This window comes from Canis lupus, chromosome 12 (assembly GCF_011100685.1).
Source record: "Canis lupus familiaris isolate Mischka breed German Shepherd chromosome 12, alternate assembly UU_Cfam_GSD_1.0, whole genome shotgun sequence".
NCBI classification, from domain to species: domain Eukaryota; kingdom Metazoa; phylum Chordata; class Mammalia; order Carnivora; family Canidae; genus Canis; species Canis lupus.
The window spans coordinates 36990561-37015417 of NC_049233.1; the positions used below are offsets into that span (position 1 = coordinate 36990561).

General features: G+C 36.9%; 1 protein-coding gene across 2 annotated transcripts in view; it reads right to left on the minus strand.

The window, feature by feature from the left end:
- The window catches only part of COL12A1 (collagen type XII alpha 1 chain), a 116354-nt gene that overhangs the window by 43394 nt on the left and 48103 nt on the right, over nucleotides 1–24857 (minus strand). For both annotated transcript variants that reach the window (XM_038554541.1, XM_038554542.1), the window contains exons 22-37: nucleotides 23397–23536; nucleotides 22728–22857; nucleotides 16344–16486; nucleotides 15761–15890; nucleotides 13651–13787; nucleotides 12397–12526; nucleotides 9729–9868; nucleotides 9205–9337; nucleotides 9077–9103; nucleotides 8190–8332; nucleotides 5820–5949; nucleotides 5249–5388; nucleotides 4696–4825; nucleotides 3306–3448; nucleotides 2107–2236; nucleotides 1303–1445 (exon numbers count right to left, since the gene is read on the minus strand). In XM_038554541.1, the coding sequence (XP_038410469.1) occupies nucleotides 1303–1445; nucleotides 2107–2236; nucleotides 3306–3448; nucleotides 4696–4825; nucleotides 5249–5388; nucleotides 5820–5949; nucleotides 8190–8332; nucleotides 9077–9103; nucleotides 9205–9337; nucleotides 9729–9868; nucleotides 12397–12526; nucleotides 13651–13787; nucleotides 15761–15890; nucleotides 16344–16486; nucleotides 22728–22857; nucleotides 23397–23536 (2069 nt within the window). The remainder of the gene's footprint in view (nucleotides 1–1302; nucleotides 1446–2106; nucleotides 2237–3305; nucleotides 3449–4695; nucleotides 4826–5248; nucleotides 5389–5819; nucleotides 5950–8189; nucleotides 8333–9076; nucleotides 9104–9204; nucleotides 9338–9728; nucleotides 9869–12396; nucleotides 12527–13650; nucleotides 13788–15760; nucleotides 15891–16343; nucleotides 16487–22727; nucleotides 22858–23396; nucleotides 23537–24857) is intronic.

The window sequence follows — 24857 nt, forward strand, 5'->3', positions numbered from 1 at the left end:
GCAAGCCACTGTGGGCCAGGCATGGTGATAGCTGCTGGGAATGCACTGGTGAGCAAACATGGACTCCGAGCCTACTCTCAGGAATAACAGCCTGGCTAATGCTACTAGGTCGAAAAGATGAAAAACAGGAAATGGGAAATACAGTCAACTACCTCCATGAAGAGGAAGTAAACCAGATAAATCTCTCAATCTCTCTTCCAACCCTATGCTTTACTTCTACAAACGATGTACCTCACTTGTGCCAGTGATTTCCAGCATAAAGTCCCCTGACTACAAATGGTGAACCGGGGGAAGAAATTATATTTTTAATGTTTTCAGAAAATGGGAGGATATTGAGTACTCATTCGTGGAAAGGCTGAATAAACTCTAAGCATGAGCTTCTTTGCTTTGGCAAACTAAATGTGGTAATATTGCTTATCTCATTTTGATGAGAAACTCTAAATGACAATTACATGTGTTTCTGATGAACAGGAAATAGGAGCTTGAATTAGAGTTTAACATATCAAGTTCAAATAGATTAAATATAACATGAGGATAACAAAGGGGGAATGATCCAAGAGGGTTTGTGACAAAATGGTTGTAAACCACAGACTTAACTGCTTTACCATCAACATTTTGTGTAACATTCTACTGACCTATCACTTCAATTAATCACTATACTTTTTAAAGAGTGGTGAGTTTTTCCATCCATAACAAATGGATATGCCTGGTGAGGGCTATTAGGAAGCTACAAGAAACCTAACTCTGATTCTGGAGAGATAGTGTGACACACAAAAAGTTTGAAGCTAATATGAGACTATGTATATTCCAATACCAAAGTGTAATGAAAAATGTTAAATTTAAAGAAAAGAAACATCAGTTAGCACTTGAATACTTAAGGGGTATCTTGTAGAGAAATTAGATTTAAAGAAAGGATAGGATTTGGATGGTCACATCTTTTGAACATTAGTTTAAGTGGCTCAGAATATTATCATGTCTCACTACGCTTAGTTCCTATGAATAGAATTAGGTGGCTTGAAATATGCATTTCATGCAATAAGACAATTTTTCAATCTGTCTTTAGAACGGAAACGACCCTAAAGACATTGATTCTCTGTAACGTGGGAGGCCACATCAGATACACCTGGATGGTCACAATATCCTGTCAGAGGATGTCATATAAAATGTGACTGTCACACAAGAATCAAGGACTCAACTGTAATCACAGTACACTCCCAAAGAAAAAAGCTAAAAAAGCTTAATTTCATCTTCCAACCAGGTAAGAGATTACAAAACGTCCAACTAGATGAGAACCGGACTCACATATTCATCAATTGGATCGCCAACAGTGGGAGAATAAATGATCCTGTATTGCTGAACTGGCCCATCGGCATGATCCCAGGCTACAGAGAGGCTGTTGGTTGTTTCCCCAAAGACTCTCATATTTCTTGGTCCACTTCGTGGCACTAAATACATCAAAACACAATAAAGTTAGTTGCCAGCCTGTGAGCATGGTGGACATGGGGGAAGCGGGAAGGGCATAAAAGAATTTTACTTGGGTCAGAATAAGGAAGTTACTTGTGGGAGTTTCACATTCGCTAGGATGTTTACTCCCTTATGGTAAAATAAACACTTCCTATGGTTTTAATGTGAAACCATAAATAGTAGAAAGTGCTACACTTTTGGAGCTACGATTACGTGCTAAATTTTCAGTGACATGGAGCTAGGTTTGAACCTAAATATACAGTCTGGGAGAGAAAGGGATTATTTTAAAGTACAATAACCACCTCCGGTTTAATGAAACCTAGAGGCCGAGCCCTCACATTTCTAAAGTGCCCAGTTGGTACAGGGCAGAAGAAGAGAAAAACCCCTCCTTAAGTCTCAGGTGAGAAAATGGCTGAATGAAGATCATTCAGCAGAAATGGCAGTCATGGGCCTTTCGCCTGGAATCCAACCGTGGGGATGCCCAGGCAAAAACCCCACGCCCGGACCTACCCTCGCCTGTGCAGAGGTGGAGAAAGCTCTCACCACCTCACTCACCACCCATCTCCCACTTCTCCCTGGCTCAGAGAAGCCCTGCCAAAGGAGTTACAAGGGAATGGGGTGGAGAAAGGATTTCTGCCTCACGCGTTCGGCCCTGGCCAGGGCTGGGATTCCCCTCTCCATCCGAGTAGAGAGCTACGATGTTCACAGAGTAGGGTGTGTCGGGAATCAGCCGCTCCAGGTGCACTGTGCGCGTGTTTCCTGGCACCACAATCTGGAGGGGAAGAAATGCCAGATTCTGCTTGACAACAACTCAAATGCTTATCAAGTCTTTTATTAGTCAACATAGTGACATTTATAATAAAAAGCTGAGCCCGGGCACGTCAGAAGCCAACTACTCTGCTTCCTCATGAGATCTGACAAAGTCCTACTGTTAGATGCAATTTATCCTCAGAAATTCCCCCTCCAAAAAAAAGTTAGTTCATACTCACTAAGCTGATCAACATACTAAGCTATCCTTAGTAGCTTCACTTATCTCTCATTTATGTTTACTGTAAGGATTCTCAAATACAACATCCAGGGTTCATGATAGTTAGACACACATAAGAGAAGGGATCCCCCATATATGCTAGTAGGGAAGAGATATTGTGTTAAAATAGAGAACCACTCCATAAATGAGGAAGGGTAACATTGTCTGAGTAAATCCTACCACACACAGGGATACACAAATCATTTGTTTATCTTTGTTCACCACCATTGTCCATTTTTATAAAGACATAAATCAGCCTATCAATTTACTTTCCCTTAGATGTTCTGATTCTGATACTATTCTTATTCAAATGAGCAATTTCTGATTCTTACATTATCAATCTACCTATAAAATTGGATGATACTATGAATTGAAAATAAATTGGACTATTTGTAAGAGCCAGTGAAGGCAAACGTTATAGTTTCATAACGAAGACATTTCTATGTTACAACAAAGCTCATATCAACAAGGTTTATCAATAATTTGCATTTACTACTAGGGTTTCTTAACTCAAATAGCTAATTTAGATTTTCCCAAAACTCACTTTTGCTAACTAACCCTATAGGTAGTATATCTGCCTTAAATCATCAGGAGCAACCATTTAAACATTATTCATTGTCATGTTTGCAGGTGGCATTATCACAGGTCAGAAACGAGACACAAACACAAGACGGTGTTCATCAGGAAAGGAAGTTTCCATGAGACTCAGGGCCACACTGACAACTGACTTATTCTGGCCCAGCAGCCATGGCAAGAGATGCAGGGGAATCTATACAATTCTTTCACTGAACTCTAAGAGGACAAAATTGCTTACAGATTCCGAAGGTCTTGTGCCAGCCACAGGAGAATACACGATCCGATACTGCTGCACAGGCCCAGGCGCAGGGTCCCAGCGGACATCTAGGCTATTTGGCGTCGGATTGTACACTTGGACATTCCTTGCCAGCCCTCTCACCACTGAGGAAAGAAAAGCCAATACATATTTTCTTAAATCTTTTTATATATGTCTAGCTTTCGTTATCACTTCCCTAGGACTTACATTCTGTAACAGGATAAAATACTGTCCTCCTTCATTTTTCTAATTATCTACACACAAAAACAGATTAAAACCCTCTAACTCCAAATTTAGTCTAAGTTAGCCAATTATGGCCTTTGTCTATATGGGAGCAAAGTTGTTGCCAATAAAAATAAGCTAGTAAAAGAAGTAGTACTGGGTTGGCCATAAAAAGGACAAGGGATAAGGGACAAGAAACTGGAAAAGAAGCTTTGGTTTTCCAACATAGATAATGGAGAGATAGAGAAAAGTAATTTTATAGTGTCTGCCTTCTAAGTGCAAACTGACAACAGTTATGAAGCCCATTTAATCCAGTCAGCTGGTTTCAATCATTCATTCTTTCATTCATTCCTTCTTCATTCAAGAAATAGCTACTGATGTGTTCTGTGATTAAAAGAAAAGGCAAAAGGAGGGAAAAATAGAAGACATATTCAGTTCTCAATTAACTGCCCCAAATGGGACTTAGAAAAATATACAAATTAAATCCACGTATTAACCCGAAAGTCTACTTGAGCCAATAACATCATCTTTCTAGAGCATTAATCTTTTACCAAAAGAAGCCACCCATACTTGCTTTCTTTTAGCCATCAACAAGTATATCTTTAAAGCCAAAGAAATTATTTATTAGCATGCACAAAAGCCTGTAAGCAATACTACAAAGGACAGTAAAACCACTATAAACTGGTTTCTCTAGATGTTAACAGCAAATGAAAGCACACGGAATTTTGATGGTCAAAAGCACTTCATCAGCAAACCAGAGAAATGTGCAATCAAGTAATGTGATAAACAATTCACACTATGAAAGCCAATTACAAAGCACTGCTTCACACAAATTTATAAAGCACAAAGCAAAGCAAAATGAACTTTTGTCAGAGAAAGAGAATGACTGAAATAGCATACTGATGATCATATGCACATTCATAAATCCTGATGGTATCATTTCAGAAGAAGAATGCCATCATAAATTTGTTACGTCCTACACCAAAATGTTACCAGTTGGTGGTGTTTGGAAGATAAACCATGGGTAATTGTTATATATTTAGTTTATCATTCTGAAATTCCCAAATTCTCTTAATGGGCCTATGTAGCCTTTATAATGAAAAGCAAAATTCATAAAGAAAAGCTATATTTTTCTTCCTTCTCAACTTACATGTCCTTCCAGTATCTGATGTGCGTCCTCCATCACCTTCAGTATAAACAGGAACTACTGTAACGGTGTACGGGGTATCTGGCTGCAGATTCCTAAGAATGGCATAATTGGTATTCCCAGGGATTGGTACCTAAAGATTTTAATAAGCATAAAACACTCAATTGGAACAAATTATAAAAGAAATCATACCTCAAACAATATAAAACTCAAAATATTAACTCAAGACCAAGTCCAGAAGCAAGTTCTGTAATATTGGGGTATAAAGATGTGCTCCATACACACTGTTAGAAGAGGTTATAAAGACTTCTCTAGACCCCTACACTCACTCTAGGATCTCCCTTTGGAACTTCCCGAAATGATTACTTCCCCCCAGCTCAATCCCCAACACACCCAGGCACTAAGGCAACAATATTTTACCCTTTATCAAGTTCTAGTAAATGAATACGAACTTCTTCAGCCCTAAAGCAAATCAGCTAGCATTTTTATCTCGACTTTTAAATCATTCAGCTATAGTTTAAGTAAACATGCATTTTTCACTACAGGACATAATTACCAGTTCCTCTGGACCACCTGCTGTTGGTGCATAGAAGAGCTTGTACTGACGAGGGTTTCCCTCTGCATGGTCCCAGCGAACATTCAAGGTGCTGGTAGAAGGGTCATACACTCTGAGGTTCCTCACAGTATTCAGAGGTTCTGCAATGCACAGAAGGCCACATGACAGTGTGATCATGACAATCCAGCACACTCAAAATGCAAGTTCCTTGATATTTCTCAGGCACCTCGAACATGGCAGGGACCCCATAATGGGCACCCTACAAATATTTGTTGAAGTAGTGAATAAATCAAAGAATGCCTATGGTAATCTGGTACACATATCTCCTCTCCACAAGGTATTTTGGCCACAGAGTTGGGTTTTTTTTTTTTCTTTTTTCATGCTGGAAAGTAAGAACTGTCTTTCTCCATAAACAGAGACAGATAACTCCAAGTAAAGATATGAAGAGCAATTAATATCATTTTTAGATGCATTAAAATTTGATTAGCACAACCATGTCACCCCATTGTTTCCAGGAACAGATGTGATTCTGTGGTAGCTACTAAAGAAGCTAAAGGAGCCTGGTACTTACTGGTCTTGCCTCTTCCTGTCATCCGACCTCCTTCACCATCAGGATACAGGGAGGACACAGTGATCGTGTAAGGGGTGTCGGGCTTCAGTTTCTGTAGGACAACACTGTTCTGCCTTCCCCCTATTGTGGTCTTGAGGAAAACAGGAATAAATGTTAGCCTTGTTCTCTGCATCTCACTGATCTGTTAGAGAAAGCTCTTTCTACAAGGGAGCTGAGACCCTGGCCAAAATCTGGAAACATATACCACAGTGAAGGTTCAAAATATATCTTATGGTATAATTTTAAATGCAAAATATGCACCTTAAATCATAAAAAGCATTCTAAGCCTTAAACCGGTGACCTCAAGAAGATACTTCAACTTGCTTGCCACCAGCACAGCAAAATTTCATCCAAAACACACTTCACAGATCTCTTCCCCAAAAAGGCATTCATCATAAATGAGCTATGAAGGAGCTCTGAGATAGCAAAGAATTGCCTAATATTACAAGCTCTACATCATTTGCTATTATTTTTGCTTTTTTACAGAGGTTTTTGTTTGCTTTAGAAATAACCTTAAAATGACTCAGCAAAAGATCTAAAACTTTGATGTTTCCCTCCCCCCCAAAACTGCCATCCTAACAACTTTAGCTGTGCAAACTATATGACTGGACCCTTTGCCAGACCACACTCAGGCTGGGGTTCCCAGCCATCTCTGTGATACCAGCCTTGTGGTATGAAGCTTTTCAATTTTCTCCAATTACATAGAGTTTGAATTTTTTTATTCATTGCTTATGGCCCTCTAGCTATCTTGTTGAAAGAAAAACTTGTATGATTTGTTAACAATCTACCGAATTCAAATACTTACGTGATACTAATTAAAATCGCATGAAAATGGCCCACTGCCCACAGAGTGCACATCTGGATGGCTGGATGAGTTAGTACAGTCCAGATGTTTCCAGCTTACCGCACATCAATTCTTTGAGTTCCAGAGAAAGCTTCAGTGAAACACTGTACTGATCCTCAATATGAGCAAATTTAAATACAGTGGCTAATTTTACTTAATTGAATATTTGACATTATGAAAGAAGAGTATCAATATCCATATGGGCTATTTAATATTTAACAAATCTGAAGGCTTCCACTTAGCAGAACAAGTCCTATGAGTAAGCAAAGGGGTGTCCACCTACTTCTCCTGTCCAACTCTCCAAATAATTCTAGTATCAGTGATTCATTACTTTATTTCATGGACTAGCAGAAAAATGCAAACATCCCTAAAAATAACAGACCTCGAGGGATTTTCAGCTAATACTTTCCAGAGGGTGAGTTTGTGAGACTCTCAAATTATAACAAACCTCTACGAGACAAGTAAAGAGACTGCAGATGGCAGCTGGAGAGTCACTATCACCAAGAAGGGAAACAAGAAGGACAAGCTTCACCTGCTTTATGGCTTTACCTATATCTGGTCTGGCATAGACAAAAGAAGTTCTGTTTCTGACATGAAAATATCAGTTCCTCAAATGTCTTATTTCCTACAAAAGCCAGTTGACTACAGTTGGTTCTTAGTGTATTATTGATAATCTATTTAATTAGACAAAATTTCTACCCAAAAATACTACCTAAGACGAATTGTATGGAAACCTCAAAAGATGAACTCGAAAGTCAATCAGCTCTTGAGAAGGGAAAGTTTCCAAGTCAGCTAAACCCACTTACTATACAATCAGAAACCTAATAACCACTGCCAGCATCCACCTCTGCTAATATCCCTAGACTAAAACCCATTTGCTGGAGCTCGGCAAGTCAGGTGACTAATTGATAATGATTCATCTCTCTCTTTCTGAGGGTATGTGAGGAAATATTATGGCCCAAAGAATGTCAACAAAATAGTGGACAGGCTATTTATAGTCATACCATCTTTCTCAGAAATCTCCATTTGGAGAAATATAAAAATGATAAAGAGTATGAAATAGGTGAACAGCCACCTAGATCTGGAAACTCCAGATATAAGAGATACCTTACAACATGCAAAAACTGGAAAATTATAATAACAGAAATTTGGCAAACTTTCAGTATTTGATTAAATTAGGGTGAGATGGATTAAAAAATCTAAAGACTAAAAAAACATCTAGAGATCTTCATAGATAATCCACCTTTAAGAGTTTTTAAGGGAAATGTGCATGCATGAGGCACATGCCTGAAGCTGTGGGGCTACCCTACTATGAGAAGCAACTTTCATCTCCCGTGAGTTTCCATAAGGAATGGAGTCAAATAACTCCATTCAGTGTGGTAAATTTTGCATCACTCAAAATAGCATGACTAACTACACATTGGGGGTGAAAGGAATTTGAAGAAATAAGGTAGAATTTGTCCAGGTTTTTTTTTCAACAAAATTACCGTTTGCTCATTGCCTTCTCCTGTTGAAGGCTGGTAAGTGATTCTGTATTTCTGCACACGACCACTGGCGGGATCCCACTTAACAGTCAAGCTGTTAGAAGTTGCGTTGTACACCTGAAGGTTTCGTGGGCCACTTTTTGGAGCTGAAAAAGATTGTTGAGAAACAGGGTAAGGTCATAGAATGAGGCCTCCTCCCAAAATAAGTAAACAGAAAAAAAAAAAAAGAAAAAAAAATCAGTAAACTTTTAGGTTTAGGACTAAATTTGACCTTATGATAAATGATGGTCATGGACTCTTAAATGACTCTTTAACAAATGGCAGTAAAGCAAGGTTTTTCAGGGAAGGTTTTTAAAAAAGGTCCCAATAGATGCCTTATAATTTAAAAGCAGAAAACCACTGAGTGAAGTAAGTCAATCGGAGAAGGACAAACAGTGTATGTTCTCATTCATTTGGGGAATATAAATAATAGTGAAAGGGAATATAAGGGAAGGGAGAAGAAATGTGTGGGAAATATCAGAAAGGGAGACAGAACATAAAGACTCCTAACTCTGGGAAATGAACTAGGGGTGTTGGGAGGGGAGGAGGGCGGGGGGTGGGGGTGAATGGGTGACGGGCACTGAGGGGGACACTTGACGGGATGAGCACTGGGTGTTATTCTGTATGTTAGTAAATTGAACACCACTAAAAAGTTAATTTATTAAAAAAAATAAAATAAAAAAATAAACAGTTCATTTCCTGATTTTCCCCAAAAAAATAAATAAATAAAGCAGAAAACCTGTTTGCAATGGATTTTGTGGTATTTTACATTCACTCATTTGTTCATTCATTCATTCACTCATTCATTCATTATTTGGTTATTCATACAATTCAGCAAATTTAACTCTTACCTTGTGTTGTTAAGGGTATCAAACGAGCTAAAATTAAAAAAAAACAGAATTGGAATATTACTAATATAGCTCTATTTTTTAAATTAACTTTAAAATTACAATGTCCTATTTGAAAGTGGAACACCTACGTGTGCGCTCACTGCCAGTCAGGTCATCGCTTTCTGACTCATCAGGATAAATGGCAGTAACAGAAACTTCATAGAGTGTGTTCGGGTTCAGGTTTTCAAACACCAAAGTATTTTCATCTCCATTTAAGATGGTCTGAGTGAAAGAGAAAAAAGAAAAAAATCCACACAAAATTAAGTCACTATGTATACCACACTCTCAATGGCAGTTTACTGATATTATTTAGCCTGATGTTCTTCTAGCTTTGATGCATGCCAGGAGGTCAGATGTCACTATAGGAAAGGATGCTTTTCAGGCAACAGAGGTAATACATATTTCAAACAAAATTCCTTATAATGAAATAAGATGTTTAAAAAAAGAAATAAAGGAAGGAGGGAAGGAGGAAGGGAAGGGGGAAGGGAGGGAAAGAAGGAAGGGAGGGAGAGAGGGAGGAAGGGAAGGAAGGGAGGGAGGGAGGGAGGGAGGGAGGAAGGAAGGAAGGAAGGAAGGAAGGAAGGAAGGAAGGAAGGGAGGGAATTAATACTACCTCCATCTTATCTGAGCTTCCAAATGGTGCCCAAGTTATTCTGTAGAGGGACACATCTGAAGCTCCATGATCCCAAGTCCCTCGGAAACTCTCTGGTGTTACTTCAGTTATCTTCAGGTTTGTTGGGGCTGGCACAGTGCCTATCATTAGATAAAGCAGGACTAAGTTTCTGAATGTAATCTACAAACAATACAATAAAACCACCCTGTTTTATTTTCATGGACATGAGGAATCAGGCTGAAAACATTGTTTAGAACCAAGTATTTTACCAATTCAGTTCACTTGGAAGATAAGTATAAGAGAAAGCTCCAAAAACTACAAACACTGTATGGATATAATGAGTTACTATTTGCATTCCATGAAAATGGTGATTTTTTTTAAAAAGTACCTCTTAGCAAGACTCTTCTAACCCAGTGGTTCTTAATCACCCTGTGTCTTGAACTTTTTTTTTCAATGTCATATTTGAAAGCTGAACATCTACATGTGAAAACCATGGACTTGTTCACACAGCAATACACATAAGCACAAACTTTGGTATTAATTATTAGAGAGTGCATGGGTCATCATGGTCTATGAAATATGATCTAAGTAATCCATGCGTGAGGTTTTCCTATAGAACATTAATGTTAAACACAAGTGAAGCAGGCTGCACTGTGCCCTAGAGTGCTGATGACTGCTGAAACCCAATTAAAAGCCCCTCCATTGGCCAGACACTCTAGTTAATTTGCAGCACAAGGAATCTGGAATGTCTGCCACCCCCTGCCCCCTGGTTCTGAGCTTTCATTGTCAATTATTTCTCTACCCACTACTGACCAAAGCCAACTACACAAAATCCAGAGCCATCAAAAATGTATTTCTAGTAATTACAATGAAAAGGCCCATTGAGATAAAATGAGTACCAACCACTAAGGATGCAATTTGGCTATACCTGAAAGTTATTAGGAAACCTTGAGGATTAAAAACACATATTGAAAGTATTGATTTAGTATACTAAATTAGCTGCTTTCACTAGTCTTTTTTCCTGACTTTTTTTCTCTACTACACCTGTTATGCTTGTGCAAAACTGTATCAATTTTCACGTCCAACACTACCCTTACCAGTAAGAACTGATGCCAAGAAGGGAAGAGGGATCACGTGGTAAGAAAGTACCAGATGTAGATTCTGTCCTATGTTAAGGAGCAGGCTGTCACATTTGGCAAGAGGCCCTGATCATGTATAAACAGCTAGGTATGAAAGGAGAAGCTTTTGAGCCTCTAGTGAGGGAGTTACAGGACAGGAAGTAAAAATTCCAGATTTGTATTGATCCCACCAATAGCTTATTAGATGAGGTGGGGCAAGTCATTTAAATTCTCTAGATCTGTGCTGTCTATTCTCAGAGTCACTAGCCATATACAGCCACTGAGTACTTGAAATGTGGTTCGTCCAAATTGAGATATGCCATAAGTATAAAGTTAACACACATTGGATTTCAAATAAATATTATGGAAAAAATCATGTGAAATATCCTAATAATTATTCTACTGATATATGTTGAAATGATAATATTTTTGACATAATGGATTGAATATAATACATTATTAAAATTAGTTTCACCTCCTTTTACTTTTTCAAATGTGGCTACTAGAAAATTTTGAATTATGTAAGTAGCTCCCATTATATTTCTTCGGAACACTGTTGGCTCCAGACCTCAACTTCTTAACAACTATTTGATTAGGAAATTATGTGCTGAGCACTGTGCCAGGCACTGGAGATGCAAAGCTGTACAAAGTAAGTGTGTCTCTGCCTTCATCTGGGGTGGGGAGAGCAAAGGGAATGCAGAATAGACAGGAAAAAAACAAGAGGTAATCATAATTGAGTTAAATACTATGCAAGTACCACAAGAAGGAAAGAAACAGACATCTTTGTAAGCAGCAACAAGATAGAATGGATGAGGAGGAGCCTAGGTAGGGGGTTGTGCTCCCCTGCCTTTCCACCGTGTAAGCTTCCCCTTCATCTGAAATCTGACAGTGTACAATCTGAGTTTCACTCACCTCACCTTCCCTACACAATCCCATGTATTGTCAATTAAATTAATTTTTATTATTTCTACAGTGAAATCATGAACTAGTAAGAGCAAAGATACTTTTTTGTTACCTCTGATAGCACTTTACATATAGTAAGATCTAAAAAATATTTGATAAGCAATACAACTTTCCCAGAGAAAATGTCCAACATACATCAGGAATATACTTCCTCCTCATCCTCCCACACACACTCACATGCATGTGCACACCCACACACACACAAAACATACACATACACACACCAGTTAAGTATCTGGAAGATGAATTAATGACAGTGGCTGAAAGAATAATAGTAGGATAAGAATTATCATAAAAGGAATAGACATGTTCAATCACTATATTGTATACCTGAAACTAATGTAACACCATATGTTAACTATACTGGAATCAGAATAAAAAACTTAATTGAAAAATAAAAAAATAAGTAAATAAAAAGAATGGATATGAAGGTAGAAGAGGGAAGAAAATAAGTGAAAAGCAATCTGTGAGTTCAAACATTAAATACTCAAAAAAATAGCACCAAGAAACAAAATGACCAAATAAGTTCAGCTATACAGTCATGTAATGTCATTTCTCAATTATCAGGAAGCATGATCACAACTTACGGGTAGTTTCTTGAGCAGTCACTGGGGGAGACTCCCCCTCATCATATATGGCAGAAACGTCTACTGTGTACAGGGTTTGTGAGAAGAGGTCTCTGAGAGGGGTGCTGGTCCGCGACCTGTCTACCTCCACCTGTAATAGAGCAGTGGAACAATTTTTACAAAGGGTCTGGTTTTAATATCACTGTTGTTTACTGTACCTCTTAGCACAAGAGTGTAAGAATTGTGTTAGAAAAAAATAACAATGTTTTCCAATATGCAGAAGAATCCGGGAACTAGAGATAATTTAAATGCTTCCAAAGTGGAAAATGTATTACTAAAGCTGTATCTGAGCACTGAGGTTCAGTAATTAATGGTTGCCTACAGATTCAAACCACCTAATCATTTTTCACCAAGTCTCTCTGTTTCCCTTTGTATTACTGCCTTATTTCTCTCAGAAATGTTCTCCTGTGCATTATCTCATCTGCTGTGTGCAAGAACCCTGTGAGACCTGCTGGTCACTGTGCCTCTTCTGAAATTGAAACCCAGGATGAAACGAATGTGTGCATATGTATAAATTAGCTTTAGTATAATCCAAACAACCAGCAGAGTCAAGAACTAGGGTCTTGCCAAAACTATTTCTATCTGCCAAAACTGTCTCTGAGATTTTGACATTAATGAGCCCCTAAGCACACATAAGTTTTAAACCTATTCTGTAGTATGAAAGCCCTCAATTTGCTCCCATTTTGAATTAGGTTGTCATGGAAACAGATCTCTGCCTGAACATCATCTCAAAAACACTTGCAACCAATGGCACACTCCTCTAAGAATCTGTTTACCCTTTCTCTCAGTCCTACTCCATTGTCCTACCTTCCTATTATCTGACAAACTCCCCTCTTCTTTCCTGGACCCCTGACTAGCTTTTATTTTTAGACACATTATCATATTTTTTTTAGTAATTCATAGACTGCCAAGCACCATAAAAGACATCTGGACAAGAAGAAAGTACCATCTACATTCTCTAACTCTTTGTCCATGACTTTGGGACGATGACTTTGAGATTCATATCACAGAAGAAAAAATTTCTAAACTAAATACAACACAATCCATTATATTATCAATATTCAAAAATTGCTCTACTAATATAACAAGTCTTCAACCCCATGTTAATACAGTGACAAGTATGCAAAACAGGCTTTTCTCTGTACTTGTTTGGGTACTTTTGTTAAACTTACTAGAAAACAAATATTCCCAACTCCATTCTAACCTTCAACCTACCTCTTTGACATCCTCTTCTGGTGTTTTGTAGCGAACGATGTATTTACGCACTTTTCCAGGTGCAGGTTCCCATAAAACGTTCATGGTACTGTGAGTCACATCTCTGAGTCTCAGATCTCGAGGTTTGGGTAAAGGCACTGGAGATGCATGAGAAATGAGGTCCAGATGTGGCTCTCAACCACAAAGCTCTCAAGCATTCACATAAGCTTTCAAGGTGTTTTGAAGAAAATTTAACAGTGTGCAGCAAAATAACCTTAAACAAATATCCTGATGATCAAAGTACTGTGATTGTACCAGATAGCACTCAATTCCTCTTAAGAAGGATTTTTTCAAATATGATAAGTTGACATTTTTATTACAATTCTAATTTCTCTTTTATACATAAACTTCTTTCTACTCTATTTTCATAAGCTCTTACTCAGCTACAGTAAATCATAATTCACCACCAATGTATAGCTCACGTTTTTTTCTCAGATATTTAAATCAGTTAAGACAGAAAATAAATCGAGGGCAGCCCAGGTGGCTCAGCAGTTTAGCACCACCATCAGGCTCCCTGCATGAAGCCTGCTTCTCCCTCTGCCTGTGTCTCTGCCCCCCCCTCTCTGTTTCTCATGAATAAATAAATAAAATCTTTTAAAAAAAAGAAAGAAAATAAAATCGAAAGAGTTATGCTCTCTTAAGAATAAAAAATGGGGACACCTGGGTGGCTCAGTGGTTGAGCATCTGCCTTCAGTTTAGGGCGTGATCTCAGGGTCCTGGGATCAAGTCTCACATCAGGCTCCCTGGTGCGGGGGGGCGGGGGCTGCTTCTCCCTCTGCCTATGTCTCTGATTCTCTCATTGTCTCTCATGAATAAGGAAATAAAATTTTTTTAAAGAATAGAAAATTATAGAAAAATAAATGGTTATGAGAGTGAAGAATGAAGATGGGCCAAAATTAAGCACCCAATAAGCTTATAAGAAAATCCACAGAGGCCTAAACGGTTACAAGAAAATCCAAATGAGGGGTGCCTGGGTGGCTCAGTGTGATTGAGCATCTGCCTGTGGCTCAGTCTGTGATCTCGGGGTCCTGGGATCAAGTCCTGCATTGCCCTCACCGCAGGGAGCCTGCTTCTCCCTCTGCCTATATCTCTGCCTCTCTCTCTTTATCTCTCATGAATAAATAAATAAAATCTTTTTTTAAAAAAGGTGATTATTTGTTGTCAATGAATTTATACTGTCCCACTATTCAGGGGCTCCTTCTCTCTTCTGCCTTACCATGTTTTTCAGTCCCTCTTCTCCCTTAAAAATTCCCTCCATCCTCTTAATTTCCTTAGAAATGTGGGCTAACCTCAAATTTAAGCCAATTCATCTATTGCATCATGACCTCAACAAGCCTGAAACAAAAGTTTCAGCCAGAAAAGGCAAAGGCCCTGAGTGTAATCCTTGTCACTTTTCAAGAAAAAGCTCCTAAATGCTAGTAAAACAAACCAAAAACACAGGACTGATCAACAAGCAGGAGAAGTGCAAATCACAAAGGAGTCCACAGGTTCTATGCTGCCTGATATCACCTGGTGGTACATTCCCAATACCGAGCATAGGGCCTGAAGCATAACAGATGATCAATATGTTTTTGGATTGAGTAAACTGATTAACTCACTTAATTGAGACAGACTTTTCTATATGTGCCATTAAGTTCTTACTTCAGTAAGAACTTGGAACATCTTAATATTAAATCTAGTGTCTTCCTCCAAAATTGCACTCACCAACACTCCCTTCTCACCAGCTCTGTACCCTACTTAGTGGATCTACAACATCAGCTTTAAGATGCACCATTATTTTATGTTCTATGCCCTGCTTGACACTTGGCCAAAAGTACATGTAAGACCCCATTGATGGTAAGAAACATTTCAATATCAGCTATATTAAACATGAAAAAAGTACATCCTAGAATCAGTTTAAAATGCTGCTATAAGTCTAGAATTAATTTTAATTCTCAAATTTGACTGCCATAGGAATAACCCTATAACTTATGCATAAATTATCAAATTATTGATAGCATCATTGAGTGAAAGAAAATTGAACATTATGTTTAGAGCAATAAGGAAAGAAGGAACACTGGCAATATCTTACATGTAACTTCCCGAGCCGTGACAGGTTCACTGGTGAGGTCATGCAAAGCAGCCTGGACTGTGACTGCATATTCCGTGTTGGGGGAAAGATCAGTCAGCTGCACGTCATTCACTGTCGGCCCCACACGCATCTGCACATGGACACACCAAAATGAAATAAGACATTCAAATCAAATGTTCTCACTTACTGGGGAGAGACAATTACCCCTATTTGTAACTGCTAGGTTATAATACAACTTTTCTTTTTTGTCTCTCCAAAATGAATTTCCTTCTTCATGTTAATATTTTTTAAAATGTGTCATGGGCCTTGAGTCTAATTTTCTATTTTTCTGTTTCACATATAAACTTATAAATGAATTCATAAGTAACTTCAGTTTAATGCGGACTCTTAAAAAGTCTCAGGAAGATGGGGCATTTGGGTGGCTTAAGTCCCGCATCAGGCTCCCCATAGGGAGCCTGCTTCTCTCTCTGTCTATGTCTCTGCCTCTCTCTCTCTGTCTCTCATGAATAAATAAATAAAATCTTAAAAAAAAAAAAAAACGGTCTCAGGATGACCTAATGATAAAGAAACAAATGTCTCCCACCTCTTTGGGCTTTGTTGGTTCTGTGCCATTGATGGGTTCATAGGACAAGGTATAGCCAGTAGCTCCTCCCACCGGCTGCCACTGCACATGCATGGTGGTAGGGCTAATATCATAAATATTCATGCTGACCACAGGGACCGGTACTGTTGGAATGTAAAGGCAGATATCAGTCTAATTCTTGTCATTCTACTCATTTCTTAATTGTTGTTTCCTACTTAATAACTGATATTTATATATGCCAAATAGAGAATGGGTAAGAAGTCAGTGAGAGTCAATGGAATCTTTCTTCTCTCCTGCAAAATACAATCTCATTGTTCATTGCCATCTCATACTCAGGACTGCAAGTTACAACTATTTCATAGAGGAAGAAAGTTTAAATTTCAACTGGCATTCCAATGAATCTATATGGAAGCCAAAATTCCTGAGATTTCAATCTCTTTTTCTGGAACATCTTTAAGTTGACTCTTTTCAGTCTTCAATCATAGATTTCATACAGAAGTAACCAGCACAGTATTTTAATTAAAAAACAAAATTAAGTTCCAGTTCCCTGGAACTCAGGGGATTCGTGAGCTTTTTGAAGACAGGCTCATGAGGCACAGTAAAAGATTTACAGTCTCTCTTCATTTAATTCCCATATAGCTTTATCCAAAGATTGAGTTTAAAGTTTTAAGGAATTATCAGATTAATCCTGCCTATTATGAAATACATTATTTCCTACTTCTTGTGGTGTAATATGAAGAGCAGTAAGAGAAAGGATGGAGGATGGCTTCAAGATCGCAGCATAAGACTGAAATCATCTCCTCCCATGAATACAATAAGTTTATAGCCACATATAAAATAACATCCTCTGAAGAGGACCTAAGAACTAGATGAGTCGTGCCTCCATAACAAAGATGAAAGAGCTATATCAAGCAGGTAGGAGAGGCAGAAACTCAGCCTTGCCCAGGACCCCACCCCAAGCATGGCAACCCACAACTGGGAAATTTTCAGCAGAAATTTTACAGGCCAGAAGGGAGGATTGTGCATATTCAAAGTGCTGAAAGGAAAAATTTTCTAACCAAGAATTCTCTATCCAGAAAGATTATCATTCAGGATTAAAGGAGAGATTAAAATTTTTCCAGATAAGCAAAAGCTAACGTAGTTAGCTAAACTGACCTTACAAGAAATGTTAAAGGGATTTCTCTACACCGAAAAGAAAAGACAATAATTAATAAGACAAAAATATATGAAAGTAATAATCTCACTGGAAAGGAACAGATAGTAAAAGCAGTAGATCAATCACTGATGATGCAAGTATGAAGGTCAAAAGACAAAAATAGTAAAATTAACTAAAAGAATAATAATTAGCTAAAGGACACACACATAAAAAGACATAAAATATGTCAACAAAAATATAAAACATGGGGATAAAAATGTAAAGGCTTGGAATGTGTTCCAATGTAAGTTGCTATCAACTTAGAAGAGACTGTTATATACATAGGATGCTACATGTGAACCTCACAGTAACTGCAAAGAAAAGCTTATACTAAATATATTTTTTAAAACAATAAGAAAGAATCTAAGCATAACACTAAATAAAACCAACAAACCACAAGGGAAGAGAGAAAGAGGGGAGGAAAGGACAGAGAAGAATTTCAAAACAGCCAGAAAACAACAAAATGGAAATAAGTACATACCTATTGATAATTGCTTCAAATATACATGAACTAAATGTACCAATCAAAAGCCACAGTGTGGCTAAATAGATTTTAAAAAGAAGAACTGTCCATATGTTACCTAACAAAAGACTCACTTCAGAAGTAAGTACCCATACAGACTGTGAAAGGATGGGAAAATTTATTCTATGCACATGGAAATGAAAAGAAACCTGGCCTAACTATACTCATATCTGAAAAAATACACTTTAAGACAAACACTATACTAAAAGACAAAAAAGAGCACCACATAACAATAATGGGATCAATCCAGCCAGAAGATACATTTATAAATAAGTGTTTACTTATAAACACCCAACAAAAGAGCACTAAAATATATAAAACAAATATTTGAAAACCTAAAAATAAATTGAAAACAAAATAAAAATAGTAGGGCACCTTAACACCTCACTTACAGCAATGAGTAGATCATGAGACAGAATATCATTAAGGAAATATTGGCCTCAATTGACACATTAGATCACATGGACATAATGGATATATACGTAATAGATATATACAGAACATTCCATCCAAAAGCCACAGAATGTACATTCTTCTCAAGTGCACATGGATCATTCTCCAAGATAGATTACATGTTGGGCCACAAAATAAGTCTCAATAAATTCAAGAAGATTTAAATCATATCAAGCATCTTCTCTGACAACAATAGCAAGAAATTAGAAATCAATTAAAATAACAAAACTGGAAAAATACAAAAACATGAAAATCAAACAACATACAACTAAACAACCATGGAGCCATTGAAGAAATCAAAGGAGAAGTCAGGAAATACCTAGAGAAAACTGAAAGAAATATAGCATGCCAAAAATCTATGAGATGCAGCAAAAGCAGTTCTCAGATGGAAGTTCATAGCAATATAGGCCTACCTCAAGACTAGCAAGGTCTCAAATAAACAATCTAACCTGAAGAAACTAGAAAAAGAAAAACAAATGAAGCCCAAAGTTAGTAGAAGGAAGGAAATAATAAACATCAGTGGCAGATATGTTAGAGACTAAAATGAAAATAGAAAAGATAAATGAAATGAACAGCTCATTCTTCCAAAAGATAAACAAAATTAATTAAATCTTTAGCTAAAAAAAAGACCCAATAAATAAAACCAGAAATGAAAGAAAAGTTACAACTGACACCACAGAAATACAAAGGATAAGACACTACTACAAACCATAATATACCAACAAACTAGACAACCTAAAAGAAAAGGGTAAATTCTTAGAAATATACGATATTTCAAGACGAATCAGGAAGAAATAGAAAACCTGAATAGACTGATTACTAGCAAGAAGATTGAATCAGTAATCAAAAATCTCCCAATAAACAGAAGTTTAGGACCAAACAGCTTCATTGGTGAACTCTTCCAAACAGCCAATAAGATTTAATACCTATCCTTCTCAAACTATTCCAAAAATTAAAGAGGAGGGAATGCTTCCAAATACATTTTAGAAGGCCAACACTACCCTGATACTAAAACCAAATAAGGATGACACAAAAAGAAAATTATGGGTCAATATCCTTGACAAACATAGATGTAAAAATCCTCAACAAAATATCAGCAAACCAAATTCAACAACACATTAAAAACATCATACATTATGATCAAGTGGGATTTATTCCAGAGATGCAAGAATGGCTCAAATTCACAAATCAATGTGATACATAATAATATTAACAAAATGAAGGATAAAAATCACCTATCATCTCAATAGATGCAGAAAAAACACTCAATAAAATTCAACGTCCATTTAGATAAAACTCTTAACAAAATGGCTATAGAGGAAATGTACCTCATATAAAGAGGCCATATATGACAAACCCAGATAACATCACTTTCAGTAGGAAAAAGCTATAAGTTCAAAACAAGACAAGGATGCCCACTTTCACCACATATATTCAACATAGTATTGAAAGTCCTAAACATGGCAACTAGGCAAGAAAGAAAAGGTATTCAAATCAGAAAGGAAGAAGTAAAAACTGTCACTATTTGCAAATGATGATACTATATATAGAAAACAGAAAACCCTAAAGACTCCACAAAAAAACTGCTAGACCTAATAAATGAATTCAGCAAAATCACAGGATATAAAATCAATATACAGAGACTTATGGTGTTTCCAAATGCTAATAACAAACTATCAAAAAGACAAATTAAGAAAACAATTTCATTTATGATTGCATCAAAAAGTATAAAATATCTAGAAATTAATTTAACCAAGGAGGTGAAAGATCTGTATTCTGAAAACAATACAACGCTGATAAAAGAAATAGAAGATATTTAAGATACACAAATACATGGAAAGATACACTGTGCTCATAGATCGGAAAAATTAATATTGTTAAAATATCCATAGTATCCACAGAAATCTACAGATTCAATACAATTCTTGTCAAAATTACAATGGCATATTTCACAAAATTAAAACAAATAATGCAAAAATGTGTATGAAACCACAAAAGATCCTAAATAGCCAAAATAATCACAGGGAAAGAACAAAGTTGAAGGTATTACATAACCTGATTTCAAAGTATACTACAAAGATATGTTAATCAAAACAGTATGGCACCAGCACAAGAACACACACACATATCAATGGAACAGAATTGAGAGTCCAGAAATAAACCCACACATATAAGGACAATTAATTTATGACAGAGAAGCCAAGAACATGCAATGGAATAAAAACAGTCTCTTCAATTAGTGGTATTGGGAAACTGGTTGGCCACAGACAAAAGAATGAAACTGGGCCACTATCTTACACCACACACAAAAATTAATTCAAAATGGGTTAAAGACATAAATGTAAGACCCAAAACTGCAAAACTCCTAACATCAAAACATAAATGGTAAGCTCCATGATATCAGTCTTGGTGATGTTTTTGTGGCTCAGACTCCAAAAGCAAGGAAAACAAGAGTAAAAACAGATAAAAGAGACCACATCAAACTACAGAACTTCTACACAGCAAGGGAAACCATGATCAAAACAAAAAGGAAAAAAAAAAAAAAAAAGGCAACCTACTGAATGGGAGAAGATATTTGCAAATCATAACTCCAATAAGGAGTTAATATAGAAAATGTATAAAGAACTGATACAATTTAACAGCAACAAGAACAACAAAACAACTCAGTTAAAAAATGGGCAGAAGATGTAAATAAACATTTTGCCAAAGAATACATACAGATGGCTAACAGGTATATGCAAAGGTTCAACATCACGAATTACTAGGGAAATGCAAATCAAAACTACAATTAGATATCACCTCATACATGTTAGAATGATTCTTATCAAAAAGACTTTAATAAGTGCTGGCAAGGATGTGGAGAAAAGAGAACTGTCACACACTATTGGTAAGGTTGCAAATTGGTGCAGCCACTATAGAAAATGGAGATTCTGCAAAAAAAGATTAAGAATAGCACTATCATATGACTCAGCTATTCTACTACTGGTTATTTATTCAAACACAAAACCACTAATTCAAACATATATGCACCTCTATGTTCATTTCAGCATTATTACAATAGCCAAGATATGGAAATGACCTGCATGTGCATTAATGGATAAATGGATAAAGAAAGGGTGAAATATACACACACGCAATATGAATATAATGAAATATATGTAAAATGGAATACTTCTCAGCCATAAAAAAGAATGAAATCTTGCTATTTGTGATGGGCCTTCGGGGTATCATGCTAAGTGAAATAAGCCAAGAGAAAGACAAAAAAGCATCTGATTTCACTTATATGTGGAGTCTAAAAACAAACAAACAAAAACCAAACAAACGACCAAACGAAACCAAACTCATAGATAGAGAGACCAAATCGGTGGTTACCAGAGAGGATCAGGGTTGGAGGGTGGGTGAAAGGGGTAGAGGATCAAGTGTAGAATGATGGATGGTAATAGACTTGGGGGGGTGATTACTTTGTAGTGTATACTGATGTTGACTTACAATGTTCTAAACCTAAAACGTATATAGTAAAGAGAGAGAGAAGAAATAAAGACTTATGGAACTGAAGAGTAAATATAGTCAACTCTTGCCTTGGAGAGATCAAGCCCACTCCTTTGTCTTATTAATGGCCTCCCTGCCCCTGGAGTCCAGCCAAGAAGATGGGAGAAGGAAAGCATATTTTCGTATGGCCTCAGGAACTTTACCAGGCCTCAGAAACTCTACCAAGAATAGGAGCAAGGAACTTCTCTGCCAAAAGCTCTACTCAAAGTCAAAGCCATTAGAGCTCCTCTAGTAAAGGTCAAGAGGCAAAGGCCAGAAGAAAGGGGTAATCTCATTGACAGCAGGAAGATCTGGTCACCTGCAAAACTGAAATAAGTCACCTCTGCACAGCTGCTCTTCCTAATCTGAGTCCCATTCCCCACATAATATCTTTCTTAAGAAGTGAATAATTCTTATGAAAGGTAAATTATCCCTCTAAGTTATCTATGCCCATGACTACCCATTCCTCCAGTGGCATCTCCTGATGGTAAGAACAGCCAGTAAGAGCAGTCGAGTATTTATTGAGCACCTTTTTCAAAAACACATTCAGTAAATATTTGTTGAATGGTTACTTCATAAAGGAATGATTTGGAAGGCTGCCAAAAATCCCACACAGAATGCCACCTGATTATCTTTAAAAAAAACACAACAGGGAGGAGGTTTTTTTTTTTTTAATCTGACTTACAGGTTTTTTCTGTGCCCTTCAGAGGTTCACTATATTCATCTTCCACCACAGAATACACATTAACAACATACTCAGTTTCAGGCTTCAGATCTTTCAGTACTGTACTACTTTCCAGTCGGCTCACATAAAACTAGGGGAAAAAAATTTTTTTAATAATTTATGTTGTAATCGCTTCCCTCTTTTCAACTATAATTACAAAGTAGTAAACTGCCATGAGGTTAGAAATTACATTTCAATGAAGCCATTGTCTTTTGATTTCGGAAATCACCAGATTAATATGAGATATTAGATAATTCATATAATTTGTTCTCCCAGCTGTTGTTTCCTTATTTGTAAAATGAGTGGGTAAAACTAGATCATCTTTAATGTTTCCTTCCAACTCCATGACTCTAGTGTAAGTTCACAAATAAATCAAACAGCTTTTAATTAAAAATCATACTGATGGTCTGCAATTCATAGAAACCATAAGAATTTACACAAAGCTCCTTTTCTTTAATTAAGCTCAAATGGAAGTACTTGCCCAGCAAGGACTAGAAAGCACCACTGCTGACTTAGTTCTGCCCCACTCTCCATCCTTTTTGCTTCATACCCAGCATTTTTCTGAGCCTTAATGCATAGGACTCAATCTCACTATCAAGAAGACATGGGTTGGAGGTATTGCCTACTCACTTCTTGACGTTTCCCTCCAGAAACTGGGTAGTATTCCACCTTATACCTATCCACACTGTCAGAAGGAGGTGTCCAGCTCACTCTGAGAGAACGATGGGTTCGTTCAGAAATAACTAAGTTGGAAGGTGCTTCCAAGTCACCTGCACACAGAAATAAAATACATACACTTTTTTCATTATGACAGCAAGGTGATGAAATCTGAAATTAGAATGAAATAGTATTACTTCTCATATTTCAAACTTGTACACACATCCTGATATACTGATATACAGCTTTTCAGTCCAGAGTCTCATTGCTAGTAAGACCTCCCTGAATAGGTTGGGAAAGGATTCTTCTGTCCCAGAAAAGTCAAGCCTGGGCTCATTGTCTTTCATTAAAACTTGATCTCACTCTTCCTTGTGGCATCACCAGTTTACCAGTCTCCTACCTCAAAAACCTCTGAGTCATTCTTGAATACTTCCTTCTTTCTCTAACCTTATACATATAATTAACGAAGAAGGATTTGGGTCCTGACAATTCCATTGTTTCTATTACTGTTGGTACCACCCAAGTTCATCATTCTCGTTATCATTTGATTATTTATATTCATATCTTATCTTCTTCTCTATAGGTTATGCTCTATGAGGACAGAATTGGTTTCTTATTTATGTTTAGTTCCCCTACTTCAGTAGTAAGTAGGACCTACTTCAGTAGTAAGAGAAGCTAACCACATTCCTCAAGAAAAAAGAAAAACAACCAAGTCTTTTAAACTTTAGGGATACCCTACTGCCTGTGAGTGTGCTCTCTGTGGGTAGATAAAGTGAAATAACCAATGAACAACAGAATGACTACAGAATGGTATCTAGAATTAACATCAATGAAAATAGAAATATTAAGCTCACTATGACCATTAGAAAGATGTCTCCAATAATAATTTAAAGATAATTAATCCAATGACTTCACTGGCATGGCAATCATTCTCATAGAAACTCTTTCAACTGTCTTTGTAAAGCTGGGGAAAGCATTTCCATTCTTAGTACTCTAACCTTTATTATAGTTGGGTCATAACCAAGCCTACAAAATTATCAAGCAATTTTACTGTCTGGGAAATTAGAATGAATACAACTATTACATAGTTGATAAAAAAAATTAAGGAAAATAGATAAAAGATGTTTTCATCCCCACTCAAAGTCCTCTCCAACTAAATAAAACTACAACTCTCTCAGTAAATCCAGAGCCAGAAGCCTACAAATTCTGGCTTCCTGGCTGATCTATTTCTCCAGGGAAAAGGTCAGTCTGTTGTTCAAAATCCAAAAAGAAAATCTGTAAATGTTTGGAGAGAAAAAATTCAAGAATAAAAAGTCAAATAAATGTATCCTCAATACCCAAAGTATATGAACCATTTCTACCACATTATTTATCTTCAAATAAGCTACAGGTCATTTCTAGTTTGCTGCCATCAGAAACAAATTAGAGAAAAAA